Raw genomic sequence first — 27,274 nt, 5'->3', positions numbered from 1 at the left:
GATTATTCCATTAGTTGCCCAACAGAAATGAATTTGGCAGTTTGGGTAATCAGTTTAGGGCTGCGACTAACGATTATTTTCATTTTCTGTTAATCTGCTTTTCATTTTCTGGCTTAATTGATTGCTAGGTCTGAAAACTGTCAGAAAAAAGTGAAAAGTGCCTCTCCTCAATGAAAGTTTTGGTTCATTTGAACCTGATGTTGTTCTTAACTTCTGCAGCTCCGTTATTGAGATTCGGGAAAACGAGGCCTCGCGTACTCTGACGATTATCAGGGCAACCTGCGTCAGCCTCCTACTGCTTTTGGAAACAAATATGATTTTTACATGAATCCTTTCAAAAGTTAGTGAGTCTGTAAACACAAGAGCTAGCCGCCTGTAGCAGCATTTATGCAAACTGCATAGAGAACTACGTCTTGGGAAGAAGACCGATGTTAGTTTTCTGACTATTGTTTTCTGCTTAACTGTGTTTGGCATTACTCATTTGTTTTCACATTTTCTAGAATAAACAATGAATATATGAATCAAAAAATAATCAACAGGAAACATACCAATATTTGTACCCCCCCCCCCCCCCATCCATTCATGAACTGTCTCCTTTTATATTCCCATATCCAAGGATGCTCAACTTATCTGCAGGCTTGACAGTATCTGAGTCAGTATGCTGAAACCTTGGCACTGATGATGTCTATTATTTGTGCACAGTCAAATGAGACGGCATTTGCATTTCCCCACAAGCTATCCGCTGCACTGCGATGTAATGAGTGTATTTTTATACATCCTCCACTGTTGGAATATTGCAGCAAAAGGAGGCGATGTCTGATGGAGTGCTATTACCTAAAAGGGTTTTTTTTTTTGTTAGTTTGTTTTTTGTTTTTGATAATAGGCAAACAGAAATGAGTTTGTTTTTGAGATACGCCTGGTTCGTGGAACTTTACTTGCCACCAGCCAGATTTTGGTTTTGATAAGCAGGAGGTCAGTATTGGGGAGGGGGAGAGGGATGGGGTGGGGAGGGGAGGGGGGCCTGTTAATACTTTACCAACCGGCAGAAGGAGAGCGACAAAGGAGGCCGTGGCCTATTCAAAGGCCACAGTGCAACCCTTCTTGCATGCCAAGCATTCCTGCGTACTGTGTAAAGGTTGGGCCGGCTGAGAGAAGCGAAAGGGCCTTTCTCATGAGGGCCACCTTAAACACACTCAGACAAAAGCTTGAGACCGCTCTGTCTGACGCTCCCTGACCTCCACCGATCTGAATGTTTTTCTGGGTGTGTTACTTTGCTTGAAAGAGTGTGACTAAAATGCTCAGATTAGCCCTAAAAACACCTTCCCTGTCCTCTCAGATGAACATTAAACACATAGGCTTTCACTGATTAACATCCTTTTTTCTACATTCATCCATAATTTATTCACAATATCTTGTATCTTATTGTGATTTGATTTTATTCGCATACATTTAGGGTTTTGTTTTTTTGCAGAGAGCAAGTGTCATATCACATCAGTTTCTTTAATTTTTAGTCCAAAACGAATTTATTTCAAATGTTGGCAGATTGCACCACAACTCCTCTTGCCAAGTGTTTTTCTTCTCAGTTGCACGAGCCCTAAAATTTCGCCCTCTGCCTGGTCACTCAGTAATTACAGTTGTAAGCCAGAAACGTCTGAAAGGCTGCCAGATCTCAGTGCTGCATCACCTGGGAATAAAGCCCATCGCATGACCCTTCACTGTGTCTCTGTTTCGATGATCTAATGTTGATGCCTCGAGAGGTCAAAAGCAGCAAAATGTTGAAGATTTACTGAAACTGTGGCTCGATCCAGACTGGTGTTGTAAGTGGGGGGAAAATAACGTGGCATGTGCAGAAGCCAACAAACACATGCTCTGTGTTTAATTTACACTTCACACAAATGTCACTGTTTATAAAGGGCAACCGCTCAGTTTAACAATGAAATGTGTTTTGGTTGGTTCTCCTGCAGCACAGTGACGTAACATGGTTGGCCAGAGACACTGTTTATTATACTCCACTCTGTGTGTCCAAATTAGAAAAGCAAGAGGCTTCTAGTGTATTTATCTTTTATGTCCACTCGAAAAATGCAGTTTGAATCGTAACACATTACTTTCACCTGCACTAAATGTTCATGTGGTTGTATTTTTTTGTAAATAAAAGTACCCTCTTGAGGTTGTAATCTCTGCTAGCTGTAATGAAAGTTGCGAAGCCATCAGCGGTGCACGCGGACAGGTGCAATCAGCCATTGCCTGCCGTACAGGAATACAAATATTGCCCTGTTCATTTTGTGTGCAAATAAGCAGGTGCAGCAGATGTGAATCCATTTACAGTGTAGCCTGATAGATGATAATGGTCGGCAGTTTTGTGTCATCTGATCAGTTTTCAAATGCAATATTGCTCAGTGCGTATATGCAGTTTTTTTTTTTTTTTTGGTCTTAGATGATAGTACAATAAATACTTTTTGGCTAAGAGAATAGAAAAGAATATTTATTTATTTATATCATTGCACTGATAAAGCAATACAACGAAACTTGGTTCAGCAGCATTCCAAAAATAGCAGCAAAAAGGAATTGTGGAAGGCATTTTCATAGTTTTCTGACATTTTATAGACAAAATCAGTTTATTTATCATCAAGATACTCTATAATGTTAGTTGTGACCATAATATTTTAAAAACTTATATAGAACTTTTTAATGTAAATTCTTATTCTGAAACTAACTCCAGCTGTGAATTAAATGTAGTTAAATTGTTTAAAAAGTAGATTTCCATCCATAATAAGAAGTATAAAATGGAAATTCTCAAGTACTTGAAATAAACGGACTATGCAGGAAGAGATATACTCACTTACTTTTCACTTATTTACACATCTATGACCATGTTTTGCTTAATTTAAATATAATCTAGTCGTCAATGTAAAGCGTTTACTCGATATGGATTTTAAACAAAAGGCTGAGTGGTGTAGCTCCTGGGCGGGCTGCTGCATGGGTGAGAGTGTTTTTACTGCTGCAACAAGTGGGGGGTCCACCTTTTAATGCCAAAAGACAAGTGCATATACCCCCACCCGGCCTGCGTGTGAGCTCCCTCCTGTGTTATACGCGTATGTATGTCCCCTCCCGTGGTACCCAGCGCTCAGAGGATGCTCTGCGCACAGTGTTGAATGTTGGACTGCACCATTCCTCCCGTCTCCACCGGGGAGGCTGTAATCCGATCCTGTTTGGAGGAGCCGTCGTGCAGCCTGTGAAGAGGGAAGAGGGCATTGCTCTTGCGCTCTGACGCTCTCTCTCTCTCTCTCTCCCCTTATCCACTCCTCCCCCCTTTACTGCCGAGAGAGTGTCACCCTCTTTCTGCCTCATCTGTTCACTCCCTGCGCGGTTGAGGTTGGGTCGGCGGCGCACAAGCCTCCGGGATCGTCGCATCGCATTGTTCAACCCCATCCGACCGAGCCCCCTTTTTTTTTTTTGGAGTCGGCGTGGCTTTTTCCACCCCTCACACATACATACACACACACTCTCACTCTCTCTCTCTGTGTGTGTTTTTAATGCCTTTACCGGGGGGATCTACTGCATGCACGCCAGTCCGGTGACGTGCCCGAGCATGTTCACATCAGAGACGGCGTCGGATTTACCTGAGAGTACACTGCCCTCACACTGTCAGAGCCATCTCCCCGCCGTGCACACACATTTGGACTTCACCGATTGTCACTGAAGAGGAAAAAAGGAAAACACACCGGATTACAAGGATGGGGTTCTACGGCACTTTAAAGATGATTTTCTACAAAGTGAGTAGGATTTTTCTGCTGCAGTGTCACCCTCCGACACATCCACACGCCTCTCATTATTTAATGTTTGACTCTGGCTCTTGTCGGCTGATTGTGCGGCCACTGCGGAGAGTGAACAGCAATGTAGCAGACCTCCAGAGACGCTGCTTTAAAAAAAAAAAAAAAAATTGCCTGGGCCTTTTATGTATGTTATGTTGTCGCTGCGTTAAATGGTGTAATATCACGATTTGGCATCCTCTCCTTCATAGTAACTTAAGCTGTGTAAATAAATGCCAGCGCCTCGGTTCAGACCTGATGGTTGAATGTGTGGATGGGGGTGGCATTGGCACTTTTTTCTTAATTCTGCAATGCTGGATGAAAATATGTCCGTGTTTCCTCGTTATACACTACTGAATTAACCGCTTCTGGATGGCTTAACATCCCATTTTTTTTGCCTCAGCTTTGGCTTCCCTGCACCTGTACATCAGCTGTGGTCCTCCCTCTCACATTAACCACTTAGATGCTTAAGCTGTAACATATATATACTATATATAGATCGAGGACCTTTTTATCGCCTCCATTTATGCTTGAATACATGCAGACTTTCACTGTTGTAAAAATCTATCTGTTCCAGGGCCAGTTTCCTCTTAAATCCTCCCCAGTTTGTAGGATTATTATGGTCCTACATTATGCAGCAGTGGTTATCTCGCATTGACCAAAGTGACTGCTGGAGATGCCTGCATGTGATCCGACTGCTGTTGCCTGTTGGAGTAGCCCATTCCCTGACATTTGTGCACTTGCCTCCGGCTCCAACCACAGATAATGGGTCACTGTGTCAGACTGCGTGAGGTAGAATATCCTCGAGGATGTCGGGTGTATTATGCTGGATGGCAGCCATAAAACGATGCTATCTTAGTTAGGGATGCAGAGTACAAACAAAAAAATTGAAAGGGAATCTGTTACACATTTGTTAATCACAGGGATGAGTTGAAAAATCCCTCCTGGTGATTTCTGTGTGGGTCTGTCTGTGTTGTGTTTAAGCTTTTACTAAATTAGTTTTAATCATTAAGTGAAAATGTCGTTCTTAGTCAATGTTTGAATCAATAGATTTTAAAGGTCACTCAGTGTGCTCATTCTGTAGCGTGTGAGGATTTTTGAAGTTGGCCCTTACAGCCAAAGAATATTTTAATGCCACGTTTCTCCTGCACAGATAGTAAATCAAAGCAGAGTGATTTATTTTTTCGTTGCAGTTGTGGCATCAACCCCAAAACTTGATTGTTATTGGTTCTTCTCTCCAAAAGAAATAACCAGCCCTGGATGCAAGTGTTTTTTGCGTCTTGTAGCGACGCTGATTGACATGATGAAACTGTTTCACATCCGCTTGAAACACTGTTTGAAAAATGAGAAGGATTTTTCAAGCGGCTGATGCTGCAGGATGTAGTCCCCGGCAACACATTATGCAAGAGTGATTGCTGTCTTTAAAATATCATTAAGTCTCTGTATCCATCTGTCGTGCTTTTGGCCAGATAGGGAAGGGGAAGCCGGAGGAAGGAGGGGAGGACTGATTAGTGGTGATTTACAAACACTGCGTTGTCTGGTTACCTTTTTCCCAGGCTGAAACACGAGAAGAGGCTGGTTACACGCTATTTTCTTTTTTTTTTCTTCTTCTTTTTCTTTCACACTCGCATTTATTTCGAGGGTTTTTTTGTTTTGTTTTTCATGTTCACACAGAGGCATGCACACACACACACACACACACACACACACACACACACACACACACTCTCAAAGCCAGCACTCCCTCCTTTTCTCTCTCAGACTCTGAGACACACAAAACACACACGCACACACACACCCACCCCAATGCATGCGTACACACACCCAGACTCTCCTTGGCTACTGAACTGCCATTGCAATGAGATCACCGTTTTCAGAACAAGGCTGTTGGGTTTAGGAGCCAGATCTTAACATGCAGGAATATCTTATAACCCCCCCCACACACACACACACGCAGACGCACACTCCCCCCTTCAATTCTTTAGCAATCAAACGAGCCTTCAAGATATGTTAAACGTGGACAAGTAGAACACAAGCTACATTACTTGCCTAGCTTTTGAAAAACATTTGGACTTCAATTAAATCCATATAAATCTCAGTGCCTTTTATCTTCTCTTACATTTCCATAATAATTTATTCAAGGTTTTCATGGCTTTTGGAGCCACTCTGCCAGGCCTGAAGGCCTGAAGTACCACTGCAGCTTCATGTGTCAGAAAAAGATCATAAATCACTACTCAGATCACAGTCTAATGTCCAGGAGGCACCAAACCTGCAGCACATGTTAGTGTGCTAGTCATGTACACTTGCTTCTTACAGCTTTGGGTTTCTGTTATGCATTGATTCTGTAGACCACATTAAACACTGAGGCACTGTATTGATACTGAAGTGGTGAAAAAAACGGTATCCAGGATATAACTCAGCATTTCTGAGGTTAGATATGAAACAGTTTTTCACATTCCTTCCTTGGTTCATCATTGCTTGTTCTCAACACAAAAAGTGCCCCTGAGGCTGAAAATACAGAAAGCCAAACACAAACATACACACACTCACCAAATTATAGTGATAAAAAAAACACACACATCTTGAGGAGAGACCATGTAATCATGCCACTGTAAAGCCAGACAGTATGGAGTCAAATACCCAGAGCTCTTCTCTTTTTTAGCATGCAACACTACAGTAATATAAAGGCATCAGTAGACTATTGTTTGCCTTTATATGAGAAAGTAAGTTTGGTTTCTGTTTTCTACAAGCCTTTATCAGTGTGTGCAATGGACTGAAAGAAGTCAGTTATTTTCCAGGACAGGTTGTATCTTGCAACACAACAGGCTGGACTGTAACTGTAGACAAACTGTTACCGAATGCCTTTGACTCCAAATGAAAGTGCAGAAATGTGGATTGTTGTGCCACAAGTGCTGCAGAGGAGCCACGTCTGGAAAACATGAAAAACATGCTACATTTTACAGTGAAACAGTAAATTATTCACATGTACAAGGACGTTTCTTTTGTCCAATGTGCTCTTGTTGGGGAGCGCTGGTGGTTGAAAGTGAAAATCAGAAAGAGATTTGAGATCTTTCTCTCTCGTCTGACTTACAGTAGTCTCAGTGGCTTCACTTCATGCTGAAACTGAAGGGCCACCATTACATCTAGCTTTCACTTAAGCATGAAGTATATTTTTAATTAATAAAGCAACAAGGCCAAACTGTCACATTGTATATCTTATTTTGGCCAGACACTTAAAATCAGTGTGCAGTTATTGTTTATTCATGAGGGACTAGCGATGAGATTGTGATCACTTGCATGTGTGGCAAGCAGCCGTGCCAGAGAGAGCGGCAGGCATGGGATGAGGAAAATTGGCTTGCCCGGGCCTTCACACAGACTCCTTTGTTTGTGCAGTGGAGTAGGTGTAAGCGGGGATTGGATGTTGTGTGCACACGCAGGTGAAAGAGAATGATAAAGAACTGACTTGCTCTATTTTTCCTCTCTCAAGTCTCGAGTATGAATCAATCCTCAATGCCAAAGAATGCACTCTGCGCCCTCCCTGAACAAGTTTCTCTGCTTTTGTGGTTATTTTGTGTGTGTGTGAACGTGCTGTGCTCTTGGAGATTTGGAGGGTGTGAATGCATCATCGCCCCTGGATATTATGGGGTGTCCTCTTGCTTATGTGCCTCCAACACGGGCACGGCACAATGAAAATAAAGCACATTACTCTCTTTTTACGTCCTGCTATCATAATGATGAGCAGCTTCATCTACACATAGGTCATACCTTTCCGCTTTGTTATGGAAGATGTTAATAAATTGAATCTCTAGCCTCTGCATTAAAGATTAATTTCCCATCTGCATAAATCTGTTGCAAGACCATGGTGTCTGTAGTTTAATATGCTGGATTTTAGACATAATGTTAACAGTCTGTAACGTGCAAAAGCAATTTTCTGCTCCTCCAGAAAAAAAACTTTCCTTAAACTTGCTTTTTAAGAGATGGCTCTTTACTAAAAAAAGTAAAGTGACTTGTACAGTTATTCAAAAAGGTTATCAAGAAAAAAAGGGGGGAAAATGAAAAGACTACACATCCAAATTGTTTTTGTGCTTTTAGAGAAGAAATGGTATAATTTGGTTTTCTGTTCTGAGTTTAAATTCAGTCTCATTAAGTGTCTTTTTATTGTGAAGGTCTCTAATGTTTTTCTTTTCTCTCTCTCTCTCTCTCTCTCTTTCTCTCAGATGAAGAGAAAGTTGGACCATGGCCCTGAGGTCCGATCTTTCCCTTCAGGCAAAAAGCCCTGCAAAGGCACAGAGTATCCCAGGTACAGTAACCTACGTTTCACCTATAAAAGACCCCCAAATATCCTTCAACTCCACTATCCTGATTTTGTTTCACCCCCTTTAATCAGAAAAGGATTTCTGTAGTAAACATATTTTAATGTGCTGTACTTCCTTATCTCAGTGCTGTACACATATTAAATGAAAATACTGCTAAAAGAAATAAGTATGAAAGATTCTATATCATGTGACTTCAAAGAGAAAGATGCTTCACATTACATTGTATCTCCAGCATCCAGCCAGCAGTCCCAGATGTTTCTCTCTCTGCCTGAATATTTAATGCACATGTTCACATGTAGCCGCATTAAAATTCAGACTGAACACAGACACTTAACTATAAATGTTGCCATGTATCTGGTCCCATCTCAGCTTCCTCTCCCATTAAAAATGAATCAATAATGAAATAGACCCCAAGCTTCCCATTTTGCTGTCAGCAAGCAGAATCCTGAAGTAATGAAGTTGCCTACTGGATGGGTTCTCCCGCTGCCCTTACATTACCAGGGCACATGGGTGCTCTTTGAAGTCCTGCGATGCTTTTCACACCCAGATCTTACAACAACAGACTCTGGCCCGCATACTTTGAAGTCTCTGAGTTAGAAATATACCAATGGAGTGCTTCCAAGCATATATTTACTGTTTTGGGGGTTTTTTGTTTTGTTTGTTTTGTTTTGGGATTTTTTTTGGTGTGTTTTTGTACTGTATTGCATTATAATTTTGACATAATTTCAGCCAAATTTTTAAAAACTATAAAACAATAAGTGTTCTGAAGTAATGATGGTGTATTTCAAAGCTTACATTTTATTTATTTACTTGTTTTTTTCAAAATGTTAAGCTACAACTGTGTTTGGATTATCAAACAGTTTCTGTTGTACCTGAGGGCAATAAATTATGTGCTGGCTGTTTTTTTTAAAGTAATATTAAGCTTGATTGCATCATCACATCAGTTTATATGATAATTGTCTTTTCATAATAAAAATGAATGGATGTTAATGAAGACACTGAGGAATTAAAGTACAAAGGAAGCACTTTTTATTTGAGTTTGCCAAGCAGAATAAAGTTGCATTCAGTTCTTATTGCTAAATCAAATTAGTAATAAGAAAAAATGTTTTAGTTGAACGTGTAGCATTAAATATTTATCTAAGCATCTGCAGGTCATCTGTTTTTATATCTGTTGGCACTATAATTGGTAGTGGAAACAACTATAAAAGTTACAGCAAAATGAACTTTTGTCTGGATAAAAGCCCTCATTAAGAGCTTATTATTGTTCCCATTAATTTTTGTAATGTTTCTGTTATTGTCTGATGTTTCAAGCAGTGCTTTCACATTCTCCCTTTAATGGCTGCAGCTCTTCCTGCAAAGGCCTCTTATCATATTGATTTCTAAGATGGTCTTTTTTTTTTTTCCTGTAAATCGCAGCCCGACAGGAATCGTCCCGTGTCCAGCCACACCCACCACGTTCGGTCACATAAGAACGGCCAACGGTCAGGGGCAACAGAGACGGCGTATCACCTCAATTCAGCCACCTACGGGTCTCCAAGAATGGCTCCGAACATTTCAGGTGAGCACGCTCAAAGTTTTCTTCTACTCTTTCTTTCTTTTTCTTTTCTTTTTTTTTCTTTTCACATGGGCGACTCTGAACCCTCGAGCAAAAAGCTCATCAAAAAGCAGATGTTGTGCCCAATCAATGTTCACTTAGTCTCAGAGATAATTGCCGCCTTGTTGTTCTGGCCCACCACATTAGCATAGGCACTGTAGTGTGGAATTGGAATTAGCCGTACCTGTTCAGACTGAAAAGCAGTTACTGTAGACTTATGGTCTGTATTAAAAGTTAAACAGATGTTGTCTTCTGTGATCTTCTGTCACAGAGAAGTGTAACGCACTGCAATATTATTTGAGGTTGCTGATGACTCTCTTAACCTTGTCATGTATTACACTGCATTGTTCAAGAACAGCAGGCAGACTTTGGGTTAGTTAAGAGGTCTATTTGTAATTTCATCTCATATTCAACCACTTCAGTGATTAGGCACTATGATACACTAAGATTAAGGAAATACTTCTTACCCTTGTTTATATATAAATACCCCCCTAATATCAGTTTCTGTGCTTCTGCATGATGAAGTCATTTCTGTCATTTTCAACTTTAACTCTAATAATTCCTGATCTCATGGAAATAAGATGTCATTTAAACATATTAGCCTCGATAGGGTCTCTCTGATTTCCCATATAATGGGTTTTCATAGATTTCATTACCTACGAGAGATTAAGCTAATTATCGTTGAAAAGCTCAGCCGTCCTGTGACACCTGTTTATTTTACATAAATAAGTCATCAGGTCGGACCTGCCTGAATCTACTGTCTTTAATCTGACAGCTCAGGCTACATTCTGTACATTCCCCGGTCCAGTCTAAGCCTGTAGCTCATAGCAGAGGTTAAAGCAACTATAAAAAGCTAGGCTGTGAAGAACAAGTCTTCTGTGCTGTTGTTGGATTTCACAGTTTGAAGACAAACTGGCACATGCTCATTGAAATGTCCCATATTACATAATACAACCAACATGCTCATCTGCTTTGATTCCATATGTATATAGCTTTGTTGAATTAAGATCAATAAGATGTGAAAAACTGGCACAGCTAATCATCATTATTACTTGCATTAAAGATTTATTATTCATCTAGTCAGTGTCTTTGTAGCTCAAAGAAATCTCAGTAATCTGTGTTCTGGTTGCAGTTGTTTTGAGGGCTGAAGAATTCAGTCTCAGTTGTGTGAAATTAAGTAGGATTTTTTTTTTCTCCAGCAGATATTCGTTTGCTTGAATGTCTGAAGTATTTTATCAGCAGCGCCTATCATAATGATCAGTTGATGAAGAGTATCTCTTGAGCAACAGAAAGTCAGCCTGAATTTCTTGATTCAAGTACCTGCTCTGTGATCACACACTACCTTCTGTTTTGTGTCAGCCGCTCCCTGGTTTATTGATAGTCATTTTAAAAAATTAGGAAATCACTTAACTGAAGTTGAGGCAGACAAGACAGACTGAAGAGGAAATTGGTTCACAAAGCAATTAACTTCAGTTCATCACAGTTATTTCCGTGCTGTCTTAGACAATATTACAACCTCACATGGAACTATCAATAAAAGAACTTGAACTTTTAAGGAACTTGAGTCTAAATACTGAGGAAAACACTAACAATTGTTTAAATAGAGTAAAACATCCAAATCTTATAAATTTCAATATTGAAAAACTGACAGCTACATTTATAACAGTCTTATGAAAGTTTCTTGTTCTCAGGTCTTCTTTATCTCAATGAGACAGCCTGACTAAATAAAGATTGCATTAAAAAAAAAAGAATAAATGTGTATTTGTTTGCAGGAGGGATTACTTGTAGTGTAATGAAAAAAATTTCCATCTCAGGGAGGGAATTGAGAACTTGTGTTGTTTGTGAGGCTGTTTGAACAAAAGTACAAATAAATGATGGCAGAAAATTGATGTAACACAGGAGTAGCTGTTGCGTGGTCCTCCCTGTGGTAGGGAGGAGGTCTCTGAACCCTCTGATTACCTCCAGAGCCAGCACCTCTGGCTAATGCTTTTAGCTGCCAAATTACAGGTAGTTTGCTTGTGCCAGATTTTTCCATTCAGCACTCTAGTCTGTAATCATAGACTTCAACACTGCACAGAGGAAAACAACTGCGGCTGTTGGGTCCAACATCCAGTGCTTCTCAGCAGCCAGCTTATAAAACCGATTTATCAAGCAGGAGAAAACAACCTCTCAGAGTACTCATAAGATTGTTGATAGTCTTCTTCCTGATGTTTAAATGTTCCACTCGTGTGTTGGCTGCTAGAAATCAGCAGGTGCCTCAAGCAAATCTGTGCTGCTGCAGAGGGCACGTAGGGAAAATTAACGTGTTACAGACAGACGACACAAGGCAGGATTTTTCCAAAGAGCTCCAAAGTACTGTATGTTCAACACACTTGAAAAAAACAAGCTTACATAAGCACACATAGGCCTCTTGTGTGACTGTGATAAACTGGCACAATCAGCTTATAACGCCCCAGTGTTAGGCTTCCAGTTAGCACTGTACCTTACAGCAGCACTGGGTGGTGCAATCCAGATGTAGACGTGTAATGAATAATCTGGTGACGCTGATCAACTGGTGCATTGCCACCTGTGAAAAAAGTATTTTTCCACTTCAATTTTGAGAGCCGCTGTAGAGGTCATTACCGAGAAGAGCTCAGACTAATGAAATAAACTAATAAATGCCAGGAGGATACACTGTTATACAAACCAAACCGTTCTTATAATGTTAAACTGATAACGCATGAGAAAAAGTCTCACGGAGCAGCCACAGTTGAAAATATGCTGCCGTATGATTTTGTTGGATAAACACCTCTGTAACCCAGTACTGCATTCAGATTTTTTAAGTCACCACAGGAACATTTTAGCATCTTACAGTGATATTAGAGAGTGCGCAAAACAAATGAAAGTATTTTAAGGTCACTACAAAGTTAATAAACCCAGTTGAATACTTACAGTGATCAGTTTAAAATAGAGCAGCAATGATTAGTCAGTTGTTTGCTTGTTTTGTGTAAAATGATATTTTTTTTTAAAAAAAAGAAAAAGATTCCAGCTTCTCAAATGTGAATATTTTCTTTTTAGTCCTCTATGACAGTAATCTTTGGGTTGCTTGTTGGGACAAAATAAGATATTTGAAGACTTTTGGAAACAGTGGTCAACATTGTTCACCATTTATTTGACACTTTATACAATGACAGATAGATTAATCAAGAAAATATGCAACACAGTAATTGATAATCAACATAATTGGTAGTTGCAGCCTTAGTTTGAAATGAAAAATGAAGTGAATATGTTGCTTCTGAAAAATGTTTGATGCTACCACTTCTTGTCAATTTGGAGCCCCCTTTTCTTTTTTTAAACTCATGTTCTCTGTTCTGTCTGTTCAGAGCTGGACTGGCCCAGAGAAGCTGCTGGCGCTGGATGAGTTGATTGACAGCTGTGAGCCCACACAAGTCAAGCATATGATGCAGGTGATCGAGCCGCAGTTTCAGCGCGACTTTATCTCCCTGCTGCCCAAAGAGGTGAGTCCCTGAATCCTTCATCTCTGTTTCACTTTTCACAGCTTCCTCCTCCTCCTCCTTCTTCTTCTTCCTTTTGTGGTTAAAAACTAAGCTTGAATGAACATACCTGACAGATACAGGGCTTCCTCTCCAGCCCTAATCCTGTCGCACTCTTTCCTCACATCCCTCGTAACATACAGCAGCTATAGTGGATGTCTTGTTTTTTACTCTACATCACAACTGACAATACAAACAATCTGAAGTGCCACCTAGATAAAAAAGATCACACAAGGGATTCTTACAAAACTGACTCATTCCACCACATCTGGTGTAGTTGATCAAATACTTTTAACACCTTGTCTGTGTCAGGCAGGTGTTGGGATTACCGAGGGAGGAGGCGGGGGGCAGAGTAGAGAGTGATGCAATAGCATGCAAGATTTCAAGGTGTTAGCATCACTTGCTCCAAAGCTGCATACACAGCAGCATTGTGTGTGTTCTCAATGGGACATGACCCCTCCTTTCATTTTGTTTTCCCGAGTGCAGTTTCTTATATCTCGTTCCTTCCGACTTCTTTTGACAAACTCATCTCTCCTTTCTGCCAGAGCTGCTGGAAATATATTGCTTGGGACTGTCAAGTAATTTTAACAGGACAATCCCAGGGGCCGCACTATAGATACAGTTGAAATTGAAACTTTGAGCAGATTCTGCAGAGGGTTGTGTGTCAGGCTTAAAAAGCAATCACTGACTCTTGGTCCATTCATAAAACTTTTGAAAAATCCTCAGGGCCGGTAATGACTGCTGGCTTAGACAGGCTTTCAGGTAATTGATGCATGTCGGGGTTTGTGATGGGTCCTGTCTGGGGCAAGCGACTCGAAATAAACTTCCACTTAACTGTAAAACCTGAAAACCTTCAGGGTCAAATCAAATTTAAATCCTCATGAATGCAAACTAATGACCTCGGTGCTCCTTTTTCGGCTATTGTCACTGAAGTCCTGAACTGTGCAAAATCAGATATGAGACAACGTTCCCAAAATCATTGAGGAATGAAGAATAGTTCACAATTTACTCTGTTGCAATCCACTCCGCAGATGTTCAGATCTGTCATTTGACTCCATCCCGTTGTTCATGAAACCACACTTTGATGCTGTCGGTCATTATCCTCTCAGATTATTGTAATTTAATCAAAGAACAATATTGGCACAACGGGTTAAACCTCACCTGCTAAACTGAACCCATAATCCTTAGCCTTTACATGATGGTGCAGAGCAGTCGCTTGGCCACAGCAGTGTTTTATTCCATCGCTCATGGGTCCAGATTTCAGCTCATTATACCAGGTTTTGTGTCTTTATTTGCAGGCTTTGGCTTAACAAACTGCAGTCCTGGCATTATTATCTGCAGTGGGAAGCTCCTTTTGTCTCTATATCTCTATTGTGTCTATACTTATTTTTTATTTTTGTCAGGCTCTCAAAAGAAATGTTGATTTGATTCTGTGGTGATGCCATTGTGTAGCCTTGTCAGTTAGATTTGTTTTATTAATAATGTGCACAGAATTGTTTGACAAGTGTCTCTGTGTGTGTGTGTTTTTTTTTTTGGTATTCAGTTATTTCAAATGTAGTCCTCTTTCATGAAGTGTTTGTAGTCTTATACACCCACTGCAGCAGATAATCGGTCATCAGTGTGCCTTGTTTTTCCATTTACAACTGTCACATTCTTCGTCCTTGTCTTTCAACAGCTGGCTTTGTATGTGCTGTCATTCCTGGAACCGAAGGACCTCCTCCAAGCAGCGCAGACGTGTCGCTACTGGCGCATCCTGGCAGAAGACAACCTGCTGTGGAGGGAGAAATGCAGGGAAGAGGGTGAGTCTAAAGTCTCTGTAACAGGTGTAGAGGGACAACACGCAGTTACCCAGTGGGATCAGTCTGGAGCTGCTGCTGTGCTTCAAGTTGTGGCTCACCTGTTTTAAAATAAACTTTTAGATAAGAACATCAGCCTGAACATCAGCTAATGTCTTTTTTCCAACAGGCATCGATGAGCCTTTGCCCCTTAAGAAGAGAAAAATCGTCAAACCCGGCTTCACTCACAGCCCCTGGAAGAGTGCCTACATCAGGCAGCACAGAATAGACACTAACTGGAGGAGAGGGGACCTCAAATCACCCAAGGTAGCGTTTGCCTCCTAACTTCAAACTCCTCACTGATCTTATAGATCTCTTTGAGTCAGAGAAAGACGGTTCAATAAGGGTCTAAAGTGTGGAGTTGATGGAAAGTTAGTGATAGGTCAGATCCGTGCTCTGCAGTATTCATGTGGAACGATAATCGAGTGCAGGATGTTCTTATTCCCCTTTAATCTAAAGACTCCATTTGACTTTTGTCTGTTCAGAAGTTTCCCATGAAGCGTGACTTGCATGCTAGAGCAGATCTTTAACGGACCGTGTACACTTCTGAAACAGCCACAGGTCATTTGGGGCCACCACTGATGTAAATTTTGTTACTGTGCTCTTCATACTACTTTGCATATGCAGTGTGATTTGCCGTTTGCTGAGCTAGCAGTCCTGTGACCCAGTATTAGCCAGTAGAGATTATATATATACACACACACACACACACGCAGAGCATACAGCTCTGCCTAAAGAGCTGTGTACACCTGCAGCACTTGATGACATTTTCCTCTTATCTCCTTTTCACTTTGATGTACAAAGCACCAGAGGCTTGTCATTGTCAGCCACAGTTCTTGGCTTTTTGCTTTGTCATTATACATCAACCCTTCTATTTCCCCTCTTCCACACATCCATCTCATTTTATCTCCCTTTATCTTCCCCATCTCAAAGGTGCTGAAAGGTCACGATGACCACGTGATCACCTGCCTCCAGTTTTGTGGCAACCGCATCGTCAGCGGCTCTGACGACAACACGCTTAAAGTCTGGTCGGCTATCACAGGAAAGGTAAAGGTTTATTACTTTTTGGTTTCCTGTTCTCTCCTCCAGCTTAACAGCCTTGTTTTGTTCTGCATGCTTGACGCGGTCGTTGAGTCAAATCTTAATGGACTGTAGACATGCTGTTCAAGTTTTAAGTGTAATAAACCATGAATTTTTTAGACTTATTGATTGGGAAGTGAAGGAGAAAGTCATCTAGCCTAATGGTTGTAAAAATGACTTCCTGTGTTCATTGGAAGCATGTTGTAAAATAAAGTACACAGGGAAATATTAACAAGAGCTCTCATCCAACATCTGTTTGTAGTTGCACTGCAGCCGCTAACCTGATGATTAGTGATCAATATCATTTGTTCTGTCGCATAAAAACATCCTGGCGTTCTCAGTCTATTCTTTCCTCTTACCTTTAGCCATTTTGCAGACTTGTTACACAGCACATGTCCTCAAGCAGTGTTAGTATTCATAGCTGTAGCCAGCGAGGCACACAGGCCTCGTGCTGCAGCTTTACGCTGTGTATTAAAAAGAAAGGCAGTGGTTGTACTGTGGTGTTGGAGAGAGGTTCACAGATTGTTGTAAGTCACTGTGCTTTCATGACATGGTGTTGGACTCCATTTCCAGTAAAGCTTTCTCTAAAAATCATCTGTACTCTGTTATTGCATATTTATCCTCAGTTTTACTGTGCAGATATGAGATAAGGTTGGGACCACAGAGTAGCTGTAATCTTTCTAGTCATTCGATACTATATCCTTTTTACAAAAATAAAAACTCATTCAGAGCAAAGCTTTTAGAGAAATTGATATTCTGCTTGATTACACTGCATTAAGTTTCTCTTTTTCTGTGTGACCAGAGACCTCGCTTTTTCATTGCTGCAAAGACTCGCTCTAAAAGATAGTAAAGTTGGCATTCAGCCAAGTGGTGATTACACGCACATCAGTCACAGCATTTGCTGATCTGAACAGATCTCACCAAGGTCACCCAACAGGCATGTAGCACGAATTTAGTTTCCTGCACCCAAAGACTCATATCGGGATGACATGTTGTTGAGTTGCACCTGCAGCGGCTTCATGTTGAGGGTGAAAGTCAGAACATCTGTGATGAGTCACACCACCAGCAGGCTCAACTGCTTTTGTGAAACCACCCAGCATTTCAGACCGACGTCACAGACAAACAGTACGTCGTCCGTGGATTCGACAACGCTAATCTGCTTTAGAATTGTTTGTTTACATTAGTCATGAGGAAGAGATGAGCCTAAATCCTGTTTCTGTTTGGGTGATGTATTCAGAGCACACATCCCCTCTGTGGATTTCATCTCTCTGCTTCCTTAGCTCTCGACACCAGAGAGAATCCCTCGCTGGAGAGGAATGGCCAATTAAGCCTAGCCGACCATTTCGGGTGAAGTAGCTGTCGATGCCAGTAAAACTGTGTAGGAAAAATACAATAGGATTACCAGCACCTGCATTTATTTTTCCTCTCCACTGTCAACATTCTTTATAGCCTTTGTCAGAGTGTTTGAGGACTTGATTGCGACGTTCTTCTTCGCTGCGAGCTTGTCGCCCATCAGACACAGACTTTTTAAAGTGGCTATCAGCGATCTCGAGGTGTTACACAGATGTGATGAAAGTCTCTTGTGGCTACCTATTCTACATGCCAATATCCATTCCTCTTCTTCTTTATATTGCAAATATCCAAGACGGTAGTAAAATATCGACTCCATAATCTTCTTTATAAAAGTGACTCCTTTGATCTTGGTGTGTCTTTCACCTCTCACATAAATCCCCAACTTAAGCGAAAACTCAGGTTACTCTTCCACAGGTGAGCCGCTAACATCAGAACTTGGGTCTCACTCAGAATTGGATCAATAAGACAAAGCCGCGCAATGATTAGCGGAGATGAGATGATCAGTCTTTTGAAGTCTGATGTCATTAGACAGAAGATGTGTTTGACTCTTCTTTGTTCCGTCGCCCATGCGCTTTGAAATGATAGTATACTTTGATTTTGGGTCGCTTTTCATTCATCAAACAAAGCAGCCGTGCAAATCAGTAATGAGTTTGGTTAGACGATTATAAATTAGAAGGGTAAATAGGCTGGTGCTCTTAGAGATCAGCGGTTACTTTCTGTGCTTTTTACTTCAGAGGAGAGATTTGAAATGCAGCTCAGGCAACCTGTGGAGGATTTAAATTGATAGGATGGAAAAAGAAATTGCCACTATAGACAAATTGTGCCGGAGGTAGGGCAGCGTTAACACTTCACTTGTGCTCTCCTTTCTCGGAAGGCGTCTGTTCAGCCTCCACAGTTCAGAGCTGTCATAAGGATTTCCCCTGTGATGGGACAGTGTGGATTGAATCGAGTGGTGTTACATCACTTTGCAGCTTCAAAATGTACTTGTGTTACTCTCCACCCACAGAATCCCCAACGCATCTCTAAATACTGCAGCAGATATGCTAATAAGATTATAAACAGATGTTTCTATCATAAATTAATTTGTCCAATGTCTTTTTTTTTTTTTTGTCCCAAGATTCTTTTGTGAATCATGAATTTCAGACTTTTTTTTGCTCTGGACGCATCCTTACAGCCCCCAGAGTCAGGATTTTTTTTAGGTTACACGGCTTAATTTTTAAAATTAAATATTCATTAAATACATTCAAAACATTATTGAAACTTTGGGCTAGACTGCACCAGTTTTTCATGATTTGCTGCCCATTTTGTTTTGCTGTGGATTTATCTTGTTATATAAAAGTAAAAGTGAAGTGAACTCGTGCTGTGAGGCAATCAGGGAAGTATTAGATGAGCACATTATATGTAAATGCTTTCCACACCTTCACCTCTGAAAGAACTGGGCTGGTTGATTGCTGCTTAGCAATCAGGTAAGACAATGGGGATTCGATTGTGGTGAAAACATTGTATCAGAGATTGGACAAACACGATAGTTTGAAATTAAAGTGACACAGAAGCATCTGCCGAAGCTCGCGTGTGCAGCAGAGATTTGCAGACTGGAGGAATTTCCTGCTGAAGAAGTCGCAGCTCGGTCAACACCTGAAGGCTCTGTCTCTATCTGACGGATCTTTGTCTTTGTATATGTCCTCTAGCTTGAGTGAAAGATGTCAGTCTTCTGTCCAGGCGCACCAACAGCGGCACACAACTCATTGCTTCAAAGGTGGATGTCTGGTGCTTAACAGAGCAGCGCTTGTCCTTGGTGGTGCCTGTCAGCAGCAGTCTCAGCTGTCAGGCAGATCTAAGATGGCAGAACTGTGGACTGCTGTCATTTGCGGGGAGAGGTGCCCTCTGTCAGATGCTTTAGCTGCATGGATTTTTTTGAGATTATTTTTTTAACTGGATAATAGGAAAACTTATACTCATGTCATGAAATCAGCAGCAGAAGGAAGGGACGAACATGTTGCCATCCTCATTCTTATCCAATCTTATGTAAAACTGTTCTCCGTAGCAGTTTAATTTTTCTTCTTTATTCCACCAGCGTTTTTCTGTTTAACACGCTGTGGTCAGTGTTTGCGGTTGCAGGGAAACTCATGCCAAGAGAAGCACTTTCGTATCAGGCATTGTGGTGGCTCAGTTGGCAAAAGAAAACACAAAAGAAAATAAAGGACGAGGCAGCAGCGAAGATTTTACCTCTGCCAAGATCATTACTTTGTATATCAGGAAACCTCAGAGTACATTATCACACAGTACAGAGGCTGCTGTTCTGAACAAAGCCAAACAGGAAAACTGTCCTAATGTGATCATTTTGAGGGTGTCTCATCATTTATGTGGCGCATACCTACATTGTTGCTGATGATATTACTTTGTAGAAATTGTGAGCTAAATAGATGCCTGTCAATAAGGTAGAAACACATACAAGTTCTTATAACATTCAGTGATATCTGAAATCTTTCTTTCCCATCTGTCTTTATTGTTAAATTTAATTTTTAAAGGTGATGTATCATTCATGTTACTCACGCATATTCTGGGCCTCTACTGGAATATCTTTGCATTATTTACAGTTTTAAAAAATCTGTTATTTTTAGTAATTAATATTTTATACTGGCTTCTTATTCAGCTGTACGGTCCAGCTCTGTCTGAAACGGGCTGTTTTAACTCCTGTATCTTAAAAGCTATACTACGCAGGAATTTCCTAATAAAAAAGAAAAGAAAAAAAAAGAAATTCCCTCTCAATCATCACTTATGACCCACTAGAAGTGTATGGCGGTGTATTTATCTGCAGAGACCCTGCACTCTGGCTGCATTTTTTAACTTTCCTGTTATTTTGCTGTGTTCACGAGGCTTTTCGGCATCAACCTTTGGGCAGTGGTTGTGTAGCCGCCAGCCAATAACAGCACGCAGGGTGTGAGGTCAAGACTTACATCGCTGTCTGTGTCCTCTGCTTCGCTCTGCTCTCTGTCTCTGTGTCATGGATTTATAAAGAGCTGCAGGTCTGTGTGTCTGCTTGACTGAGGGCAGAGCAGAGCTACACACACAGAGCAGAGAAGTCACAGCAGACAGGATGAAACTCTGCATTCACACAAAAAATCATCAATGCAGAACCACCATGAAACAATCAGAAAATATGTTTTTATTTATCTGATTCACAGCTGTTGTGATTGGTTAGCTTTTGGAAGCTGACCCTCAGTAAAAGCTACATGACCAAACAGCAGTAATTTCACTTCTTTTTCGTGTTCTTCAATCGAATTGGAGTCCGAGTCCGATTCAAAATATACGACCAGACAATTTGAACAATCTGTGGAACAAAAGCAACAGAACGGACAGCTGTTTGTGGGCATGTGCAAACAATCTGACATCAGTTGGAGGGGAAAGCAGAAAGGAAGTTCAGAGCAGACTGAAGCCGGGGCTTTTGACTTGTTTTAGAGTTTTAGAACTTTGACTATGTTTAACATCTGCATCCGACAGCATAACAAGTATATAAATGTCAGAAAGTTACAAAAAAAACCATGTTGTGCAGTAAAGCAAAACCATAATAAAGAACTGTAGGCTGGTTCATGCAGTGAGAGTCTAAAATAATCTGGTGGTTTGACCTGAAGTTGTTTAATTTTTGCAAAGCTTTAGATTCAGCCACCTTTGCCCAGTTGACCCTTATATTCTAACATTTCCTGCTAATGTCAAGAGAGGTAGCCTTTTCTTATACAGAGGGAAAACTACTGATATATAGTCTTTGATGTGAAATTACAGTGACATAAGAGCTCTGTGGCTGCTATACTGGACACCGCCCCCCTTTTTTTAAATTTTAATTAAAACGGAAATATAAAGCAAATGTAAATCATTGTATAAAACCCTCGTGTTTAAAAAAGGTCCTTCACGGGTTCATTAAAGAATGCTAATCTTCTCTCACTCTCAGGGACTGTTATTTTACGCCTGTTGTTATTTTACGTTTGTTTCACAGGCAGATAAAGAAGCCTAAGCCCTTCATTTCAGATATTCTCTCTTCCCACGCAGTGTTTGAGTAGGCTCTAATCACACACAGCGATTCTTGTTCTTGGAACATCAACCGCTGGCTTCGATTCACTAGAAAAATGTTGCATCCTTAAGAGGATGAATACAAAGAAACTGCAGGCCTGTAGTTTAGTAACGAGTATTTATCACATAATGTGGAGTCAGAATATCTTGAATTATCCTGATGATATTCCACAAATGAAGCATGTTTGTGACGTTTTTTTAATGTATAATTAACAGAAGTCAAAGCTGCTGTATACGTCTGTTCACCTCTATAAAAACAAGAGAGACTTTTAACACTATTGAGGTTGATTGTAAGGTCTTGCCACATTGGCCCGCACTTAACGAAGTGGTTCTCTTTATCACAGGACAGAGAGGAGGAAGGCAGTCTGCAGCGTCATCTTCCTCTTTCACTCACTGCAATAAAACCTCTTGCCCTGCACCGCCATTTACTCCTTAGCGGCTTATCAGCTGCAGTCAGGGGGTCACATGTTGTACACTTCAGCAACACGCTCCACTCTGAACCTGACATAACCACTTCCACAGTCAGCTCATCTCTCCTCCCCAGAGAACTCGAATTTAATGCATTTAGGATAATTAAATCGAGGGGACAAATGAGACAAACTGTGGAGACGCAAATTCAATTGATCAGAAAGATTTCCATAACTGTTGTAATCAATAGCTAATCTACCATTCCTAATGAGGACGAATGGGCACCGTTCTTTATTGAGGACAATTGTCAAACCTTTCTGCAAAGAGAATGAATGGTCGTCTTTTCCAACAGATAAGTAAAAGCAATTATAAAAGTCTGGAGAGAGCTCAGAGAAAGATTTTGTCCCAGTACAGCAGCAGGTTTGGAATGACTGAGTTAAACTTTCCTCTGAAAGGTCAAAGAAATTTCATTTGTCTTTTTTTTCCTCTGAAGGCACTAGGTCATTTAGGCATAAAAAAAAAATCCCAAATGTGATTTTTATATGCAAGTTCTTAAACTCAATTTGGATATGTATGAATGAAATCACCCTGAATGTCTTTGAAACACTTTTTTTCCCCACGTTGTCCAAAACCTGCTGTAGCGTTGAAGAGTGTACTGATCAAGACTCTTCTTTTTCTTCTTCTTCTATGGTCTTTGCAGTGTCTGCGGACGTTGGTGGGCCACACAGGCGGTGTATGGTCATCCCAGATGCGGGACAACATAATTATCAGCGGCTCCACTGATCGCACACTCAAGGTCTGGAACGCAGAGACAGGAGAATGTATCCACACCCTCTATGGGCATACCTCAACAGTGCGCTGCATGCACCTACATGAGAAAAGGTATGGAGCAATCTCATCACTGAACTTCATTATTTAGCCTGTTGGAAGAAAACATTGAGTGTTTGTTGCACAGCAGTGATTCTGACATGATGTTTAAGAAGTCAATAAATCTAGAGCTGAAATAATTAGTGGATTGACAGAAAATTAGTCAGCTGCTGTAACGATGAAAGAGTAATCATTTAAGTAATTTTTCAAGCAAAATACCAAATATTCTGACCTTCTGCTGAGCTGATTGGAAACAGCAAGTCAGTCTCTATGAAATCAGTCTACCAACACCTCTAAAAGTCAGCAAATAACACATATATCTGATTTGTTTAAATTGTACAAAAGCTGAAATGCAAAAACAATCTTTCTCATTTAACTCTGGGAGAACGCCAATAAGCACAAAGCTGAAATGTTGAACTATTCCTTTAGCGTTCATCATACTCTGTTTTTATTAGACTCACAACAGCCGACTTAACAGTGATCCTACCAAGCAAAAAGAGCATCAGTGCAGCACTGTAAGAGGACAGTATCTCTGTTGAAATGAGCACATGGTCTCATAGTGATTAAACAGACCCTGTGAGCCGTCTTAAGTGAACTGCTGCTCACTCATTCACTCAGTATTACACACCGGAGACTCAAAGTGCTCTTTTCGCCTTAGGGCCCACCAAGGTTTTGTGTAGCATTTGATTACTCACTCAGCGGAAACACTGAGCTGCAGGCAGGCGGTGAATAACATGTTGGCGATTTCCATCTCTGCAGCGCCGTGAGGCATTTTATAAATAAAGAGTATGTACTGTGTGTAACTTCAGCTTGTTTTTTTTACTGAATATCCTCTGAAAGAGATAACTTTATAATTTTAAGGAATGTCTGTCCCAGTCTTTATTGAAGTGTCTGGTGGAAATTCAGTAGGTAATGTCAATCAGTGACCTTTTTTATTCAGTGTGTTAACTTCAAAGAATATCCTTAGTTAAAACTTGTTACAGTAATTATGTTTAAAAAAAAAATCTTGAGTAAGCATTCTTCCCTAAAGGGAGTTTCCTTTGCATAACCCATAATGTCTCTTTTCTTTTCCATTTTGGGAGGAGACACCGCTCGGGGGGCCGAGCGGTGTTGAGTTAAAGAGGTGTTTGTGTACATTCAAGTATGAACATGAGTTTGACACTGTAGGTTACACGTTGTCAGAGGAGCAGAAAGGAAATGTTCATACCTGCCTCGTTATTCTGTCAGTGCAGCTGCCACAGGATGAATGAAGTGTTGTGCAGACTGTTGAATATAATCTCTGAGTGGATAACTTGAGGGAGATGCTTCTGTGGGAAAGTGCTGCTCACCATAAAGACTCAAAAACACTTTGTACCGCACACATTCAGCTCCGACTGTCACTTAAAACTTGATGTTGTTCTATAAATACCTGACTTGCTGACTTTCTGTGTGTCTGATCTTCTCTCAGGGTGGTCAGTGGCTCTCGCGACGCCACGCTGCGTGTCTGGGACATTGAGACGGGTCAGTGTTTACACGTCCTCATGGGCCACGTGGCGGCTGTGCGCTGCGTCCAGTACGACGGGCGGCGGGTGGTCAGCGGTGCCTACGACTTCATGGTCAAAGTGTGGGACCCCGAGACGGAGACCTGCCTCCACACGCTGCAGGGCCACACCAACAGAGTTTACTCGTTACAGGTGAGTAGCGTCAGACACACATTATCCTGCGTTTAGTAAAGAACACCATCCCACAAGATTTAATTTAAAGGGAAATTCCAGTATTTTTGTTTGGCTAGTTGGCAAGTTGCCCTGAAAGTAGATTCTTGATGCATGTGGCTACAATAGCCAAAGCAGGGGATTACTGTGTCTTTACCTCCAGTAAGACTCAGCCTTTGGAATGATTTATGTAAAGCTGATGTTTATTCTGAAAGCTTTAGGAGGCTCACACTGATAACATCTTGTATTGTTGGTTTCATGTTTTCCAAATCTGTACAGCGGAGGTGACGAGTGCAAAGTTACTTTGACCCATTTTCAGAATGGTCACAATTATGAGATTAAAAATATTAATATTTCCATTAAAAGAGTGGATCTGTAGTGCACATTGTAGCATTACACTTACATAAACTGTGGTATGTAAACAATCAAGTTTCTCTATTAAAAATGTTGAACACGGTTGTCTTTTTTAATTAAATTAACCACATCACTGTCAAAATGTGTTCAGAAACTTTATCCTTTTGACTTGAAACCTCCTTAGGCTCAAACAGTCACCTGTTTGAGCCTAAGGAGACTTCAAAGTTAATCTGAATGCACTAATATTTTTTCTAAAGTGTTCTCGTTTTACTTTCCCTTTTTTTTATATTTTAATGAACCTTCCCAGATATGCGTGCGTGGGGTTGTTTGTTCGCTGTGTGAAAACATGAACTCCTGTGTGTCCTCTAAGACGTCCTCTCACCCACTCAGTGTGATGACAGTGCACTTTGGCTGGTGCCATCACCATCAGAGAGGAGGCTGTTTGCTGCACTGATAGATTGTTTTTTGTACCCCGCTGCATCGTTAGGCTTTTAAGGTGTTGGTGCTCTACTATTAGACGAGGGAGCAGAAAGAAAAGCTTTCACAGATCAATAAAATTCATTCATTTCAATGAGCTTAAGTTTGCTAATAGAAACAAAGTACACTCTGTGGTAGTTTTAATATTGTCAGCTATTTTTTTTAGTCTTAGACCAGTGTCAGATACCGTTGTTTTTTATTTTATTTGAGTTTTAATCATATTTAGTCAACTTCATCTTGTTTTTTTAAGTAATCTTTTAGTTGACTGAAAGTCTGGGCACTTTATTCTTATCTTACATAATAAAGACTGACATTTTTTAGCCATCAGAGTACATTGAACATTTCAGTCAATCTAGTCCAAACCAACCATTTTTTATTTTAGTTACCACCAAGATGTTGACATACCTCAGTTTCTTTGTGGTGAGCTTTGATATGTCTCTTCAGGTTTGTGGTTTTCCTACCAGCTATTTTATGGCCACATTGCAATGCATTTTCTTTTCTTCTCAGCCTCATTGTAACAAAAAATGGGCCCAAAAATCAGATTGTTTCTTTCACCCAAGCAACTGTTGCTGCTTTTAGTAAAACTGTAAAAGTTGATGTACTCCTCACAATGCTCATTGTGCTGGTTCAGTCCTGATACCATCTGATCAAAAAGCTGTTTGGATTGTAGTTTAGAAAAAAACAAAAATAAACAGAGATTATTCTGAAGTTTTTATTTTCTAAAACTCTCTTCAATATCTTTCGTCAACAATTCTGCATGTTGATATAGTCAGTGAGTATTTGATGTCTCGTCTTAGTCATGGAAAAAAGGTTGTTGATTAACATATTTTATAGTCATAGTTTTTGACATTAACACTGCTGCATAGATGTTCATGCTGTCATATGAACAAGTTAAGGTGACAGTTTTTCTTCTTTGTTCAGCCACTTTAATATAAATTTCATCGAACCCTCCTTTGACCTGAAACTGAATGTTATCACAGTTAAAAATGTTACCATTGACTAAACCTAAACTCTTGATCCCCTCTGTCTTCAGTTTGATGGGATCCACGTAGTGAGCGGCTCATTGGACACGTCTATAAGGGTCTGGGACGTGGAGACGGGCAACTGCATCCACACGCTAACAGGGCATCAGTCCCTCACCAGCGGCATGGAGCTCAAAGACAACATCCTTGTCTCAGGCAACGCAGACTCCACTGTCAAGATCTGGGACATCAAGACGGGCCAGTGCCTGCAAACACTGCAAGGTGAGTCTGACAGTATGTGACATCAGCTGTGTGTAACATCTTGTCTTTACAGGATTCAGTCGTTCAGTCCTAGATCTGCATATTTTTATGCAATGTGTATGTGGCTTTTGTCAATATAGATATTTTTTAGAGATTTTGATTATGTTTTTATTATTTGTGGCCATCCTCATGTTTGGAAAAGCATCAAAATACAACAGAGATTGATAAATGATGTTTGAATTGTTAATGAGGCAACAGACAAACATGTTAGCTTGTTGACACGTCACATCACACATCAATGTCTTTCAGGCACATATCACCTGAACAGTGTGCCACAGCAGTTTAAATGTCATTGCGCTGTAATATTTTGATTATAGTTAATGTAGTAAAAGTAGAGATGGTTAGCAAAATGTCAGGTTTAGTGTGAAAATAACAAGTCATAGTGTAGTAGTTTGAGTTTATCTGCATTCAGCTGAGCTGAACATATGAGTATAGTACATTAAATATGTAGCTGTAAGCGTAGAAACATGGCAACACCAGCTTTGATCAACAACAAAAAGGCACACGAGATGGGACTTTGCTCCGTACCAACAGTCCAATTAAAAACCCGAACTTAAGGACCTGTGTGTGTGTGTGTGTGTGTGTGTGTGTGTGTGTGTGTGTGTGTGT

General features: G+C 40.6%; 1 protein-coding gene across 2 annotated transcripts in view; it reads left to right on the top strand.

The window, feature by feature from the left end:
- The window catches only part of fbxw7 (F-box and WD repeat domain containing 7), a 67,652-nt gene that overhangs the window by 35,444 nt on the left and 4,934 nt on the right, over positions 1–27,274 (top strand). The window contains exons 1-10 of one of the 2 annotated variants that reach the window (XM_062433167.1): positions 3,735–3,773; positions 8,027–8,109; positions 9,542–9,683; positions 13,082–13,216; positions 14,928–15,051; positions 15,218–15,354; positions 16,021–16,134; positions 22,694–22,875; positions 24,308–24,533; positions 26,416–26,626. In XM_062433167.1, the coding sequence (XP_062289151.1) occupies positions 3,735–3,773; positions 8,027–8,109; positions 9,542–9,683; positions 13,082–13,216; positions 14,928–15,051; positions 15,218–15,354; positions 16,021–16,134; positions 22,694–22,875; positions 24,308–24,533; positions 26,416–26,626 (1,393 nt within the window). Of the gene's footprint in view, positions 1–3,734; positions 3,774–8,026; positions 8,110–9,541; positions 9,684–13,081; positions 13,217–14,927; positions 15,052–15,217; positions 15,355–16,020; positions 16,135–22,693; positions 22,876–24,307; positions 24,534–26,415; positions 26,627–27,274 lie in introns of those variants that run through there. The other variant, XM_062433158.1, reaches the window with a different exon arrangement.

The sequence above is a fragment of the Scomber scombrus genome, chromosome 2 (assembly GCF_963691925.1).
Source record: "Scomber scombrus chromosome 2, fScoSco1.1, whole genome shotgun sequence".
Classification (NCBI taxonomy): Eukaryota; Metazoa; Chordata; class Actinopteri; order Scombriformes; family Scombridae; genus Scomber; species Scomber scombrus.
Note: the sequence above shows the minus strand (reverse complement) of the source record. Positions and strands in the feature narration are given on the sequence as shown.